At 40.5% G+C, this 3371-nt stretch overlaps 1 protein-coding gene across 1 annotated transcript; it reads left to right on the forward strand.

The window, feature by feature from the left end:
* The first annotated feature begins 791 nt into the window (after window positions 1–791).
* LOC123955433 (peptidyl-prolyl cis-trans isomerase D-like) lies at window positions 792–2149 on the forward strand. The gene has a single exon (XM_046027475.1). The coding sequence runs from the start codon at window positions 877–879 to the stop codon at window positions 1987–1989; it is 1113 nt and encodes a 370-aa protein (XP_045883431.1). The 5' UTR covers window positions 792–876; the 3' UTR covers window positions 1990–2149.
* Window positions 2150–3371: the final 1222 nt, after the last annotated feature.

Here is a 3371-nt window from a genome sequence, read left to right on the forward strand (position 1 = left end):
AGAGACAGAATTATCTGTCTTATGGTACCTAATAAGGCTCCCGAATATTAGAGACATAGTATGGTAATAGCAAAAGACAAAGAGAACTAGCCCAAGAGCCAGAAAACCTGAATTACTCTACCACTGGAAAGCCATGTGACTTTGAGTAATCAAATCCTGTCTCTGGACCTCAACCATCCCTCAGGAGTATGGGAATGATAACAATAGCAATAATTAAACCTGCCTGATGTTTGCTTCAAGACTATTGTCAAAACAGTCTTAAAACTATAAAATGAGATTTTGAAATATAAGAGATTATAATTGCACAACTTCTCCAGGAGTCAGTTCAAGGGGAAGTACTTGTCCCTACTACATTCATTTGTGTGGACCCAGTCTTCCAAGAAGAAACAAGAACACCCTCCCATACCAAATGATAAATCTGCAGTTCCAAAAACCTCATAAAGCCTGAGCTTATGAAACACAATCCATCAGCTGATACTCAGATTATATTTGTTTCCAAACAGAATAATCAACAAGAAAAGGCCACTCTCACTAGCTGCTGCAATCCATTGTTGGCATATTTTCTAAATTTCTCTCTATCATCTGCAAAAGTAATAAAGCAATTATAGAAGCCATCTGGAACAGAGCAGAGAAGAAGATTTATTTTTAAAAGACTGTACTCTGAATAACTGGCACTGTAATAGGTAACATGTGAGAAGAACAAAGATATTAAGAAGCCCATTATCATTAAGGGAGGGAGCAAAGAGATTTGCATAAAAAAAAAATCATGAGTGGAGCGCCACCGACAGATCCTCATCTAGAAGCGGCTTTCCGGTTGAGCTGCCGGTGGTCCACGAGGTTCTCTAAATTCGCTGCCAAGCGCATCTGCAATTCAAAATGTCGCACCCGTCCCCGAAAACTAAGCCTTCCAACCCCTGTAACCCCAGAGTCTTCTTTGACGTGGACATCGGAGGGGAGCGAGTTGGTCAAATTGTCTTAGAATTGTTTGCAGATATTGTACCCAAAACTGCAGAAAATTTTCATGCGTTGTGTACAGGAGAAAAAGTCATTGGACCCATCACTGGGAAACCTCTCCATTTCAAAGGATGCCCTTTCCATCGAATTATTAAGAAATTTATGATTCAGGGTGGAGACTTCTCAAATCAAAACGGGACAGGTGGAGAAAGTATTTATGGTGAAAAATTTGAAGATGAAAATTTCTATTATAAGCATGACCAGGAAGGTTTACTGAGCATGGCAAATGCAGGCTGCAATACAAATGGTTCTCAGTTCTTTATCACAACAGACCCAACTCCTCACTTGGATGGGAAACATGTGGTATTTGGCCAAGTAATTAAAGGAATGGGTGTGGCAAGGATACTGGAAAACGTAGAAGTGAAAGGTGAAAAACCTGCCAAATTGTGCGTTATTGCAGAATGCGGAGAATTGAAGGAAGGAAATGATTGGGGGATATACCCAAAAGATGGCTCTGGTGACAGTCATCCAGACTTCCCTGAGGACGCAGATATAGATTTAAAAGATGTAAATAAAATTTTACTAATAGCCGAAGACGTAAAAAATAATGGAAATACTTTTTTCAAATCTCAGAACTGGGAAATGGCCATAAAAATATATACAAAAGTTTTAAGGTATGTGGAAGGTTCAAAGGCTGTTACTGAGCAAGCAAACAGATCGAAGCTACAACCTACAGCTTTAAGCTGCGTGCTGAATATTGGTGCTTGTAAACTGAAGATGTCAAATTGGCAGGGAGCAATCGACAGTTGTTTGGAGGCTCTTGAAATAGACCCATCCAATATCAAAGCATTGTACCATAAAGCTCAAGGATGGCAAGGATTAAAAGAATTCGATCAAGCACTGGCTAATCTTAAGAAAGCTCAGGAGATAGCACCAGAAGATAAAGCTATCCAGGCAGAGTTGCTGAAAGTCAAACAGAAGATAAAGGCACAGAAAGATAAAGAGAAGGCAGCATATGCAAAAATGTTTGCCTAATAAGAAATTGTTTTACTTAAATATGCATTGATTATTGTATAAAGGCAATAAGAAAATTTAAAGGTTTTTGTCTGTTATATGTGATCCCTGATGTGTTTCCTTTGATACTTCAGTTTTCCATTGTTTACAGTTTAGGAATACTGAAAAAAGCTCACTCTTAATAAAAGTGTCACAAAATAAAAAATTTTTTAAAAAATCATGAGTGTTCATTACCAAATATGATGAGGTCACATGACAACCCACTGCTAAAACAGGCTGAACATCCATCTCCATTGTTTCCTGAGTCATAAGCCAAGGCCTTCAGTACATTCATCATGGAATACTGGTCACCCTAATGGACTGAGTAGAGCCAGATAACTGGAGACTCATTCAGATACCTTGGACAAATTATTTATGCCCTTCAGACACTGGAATCATAACGATTTCCTTTTACCATCAACTTACACCATAAAGCTACAGATTACTAAAGGAACACAGCAAGAGGATAGCTTCAATGCTCAACCAACTAGCCCCTGCCTCCTCCAACACAACCTTACCCCCCCAGGGGCACCACTGATACAAGAAAGACAAGATCTAAACCTGAAACTCATCATCCCTCTGAGGTAGAACAAATAAAGCAAATATAAAATCTACACCCAAAACCTGTCCCCTTTAATTCCTTAGTCTTTGCTAGCCCTATGTACTACTTTGTTTCAATCAAGACACAATGGTGGTTTTAGAGCAACATCAGCAAGATGGACAAATAAGACATTGCTTTTATTTGGCATCCATCCATGGACAAAAGTGACTTTGTGGGAACACTGGGATTCAGGAAGGAGATGGTGAAATCCCACTGGAGTCTAAGACCACGGAGAGTCACTTTAAGAAGGCAAGTTCACACCTCAGTGGCCGATTTGTGAACTGTGGTCCCAGATGTATATCTGCAAACAGTTCCATATCCTTGAGGATGCAACTACAACCCTGTTTAATACCATGTGTCAGGGACCTAGGAGGATTGATGCCTATCTGTGTGCTGGATAACAAGAATACAGATCTCTGTCCTAATTGTAGACCTCTGTCGCAGCTATGGCTCATCTATACCCCTTCTCAGCTGTGGTCCAGGAGCTTATGGAGATAAGTTCACCAAACTGTAGATTCTGAAAGGGTCCTATAATTGGGCTTCAGCCTGTCCCAGTCACAATCTATAAACAATCCTGCTGGCACAGGGGCCCTGAAGAAGGCAATCCTGTCTGTGTCCACAGAGATCCTGAAAGAGGTCTACATATGGCTCCAGCTTCCTCATATCCACGTCTCATAGCAATCCTGAGGGTTATGGATTCCAGAGGGCAACACTCCACCTGCACATCCAGAGATCCCGAATGAGAACCTATTCTCAGCCCCTG

The sequence above is a fragment of the Meles meles genome, chromosome 13, assembly GCF_922984935.1.
Source record: "Meles meles chromosome 13, mMelMel3.1 paternal haplotype, whole genome shotgun sequence".
Taxonomy (NCBI): Eukaryota; Metazoa; Chordata; class Mammalia; order Carnivora; family Mustelidae; genus Meles; species Meles meles.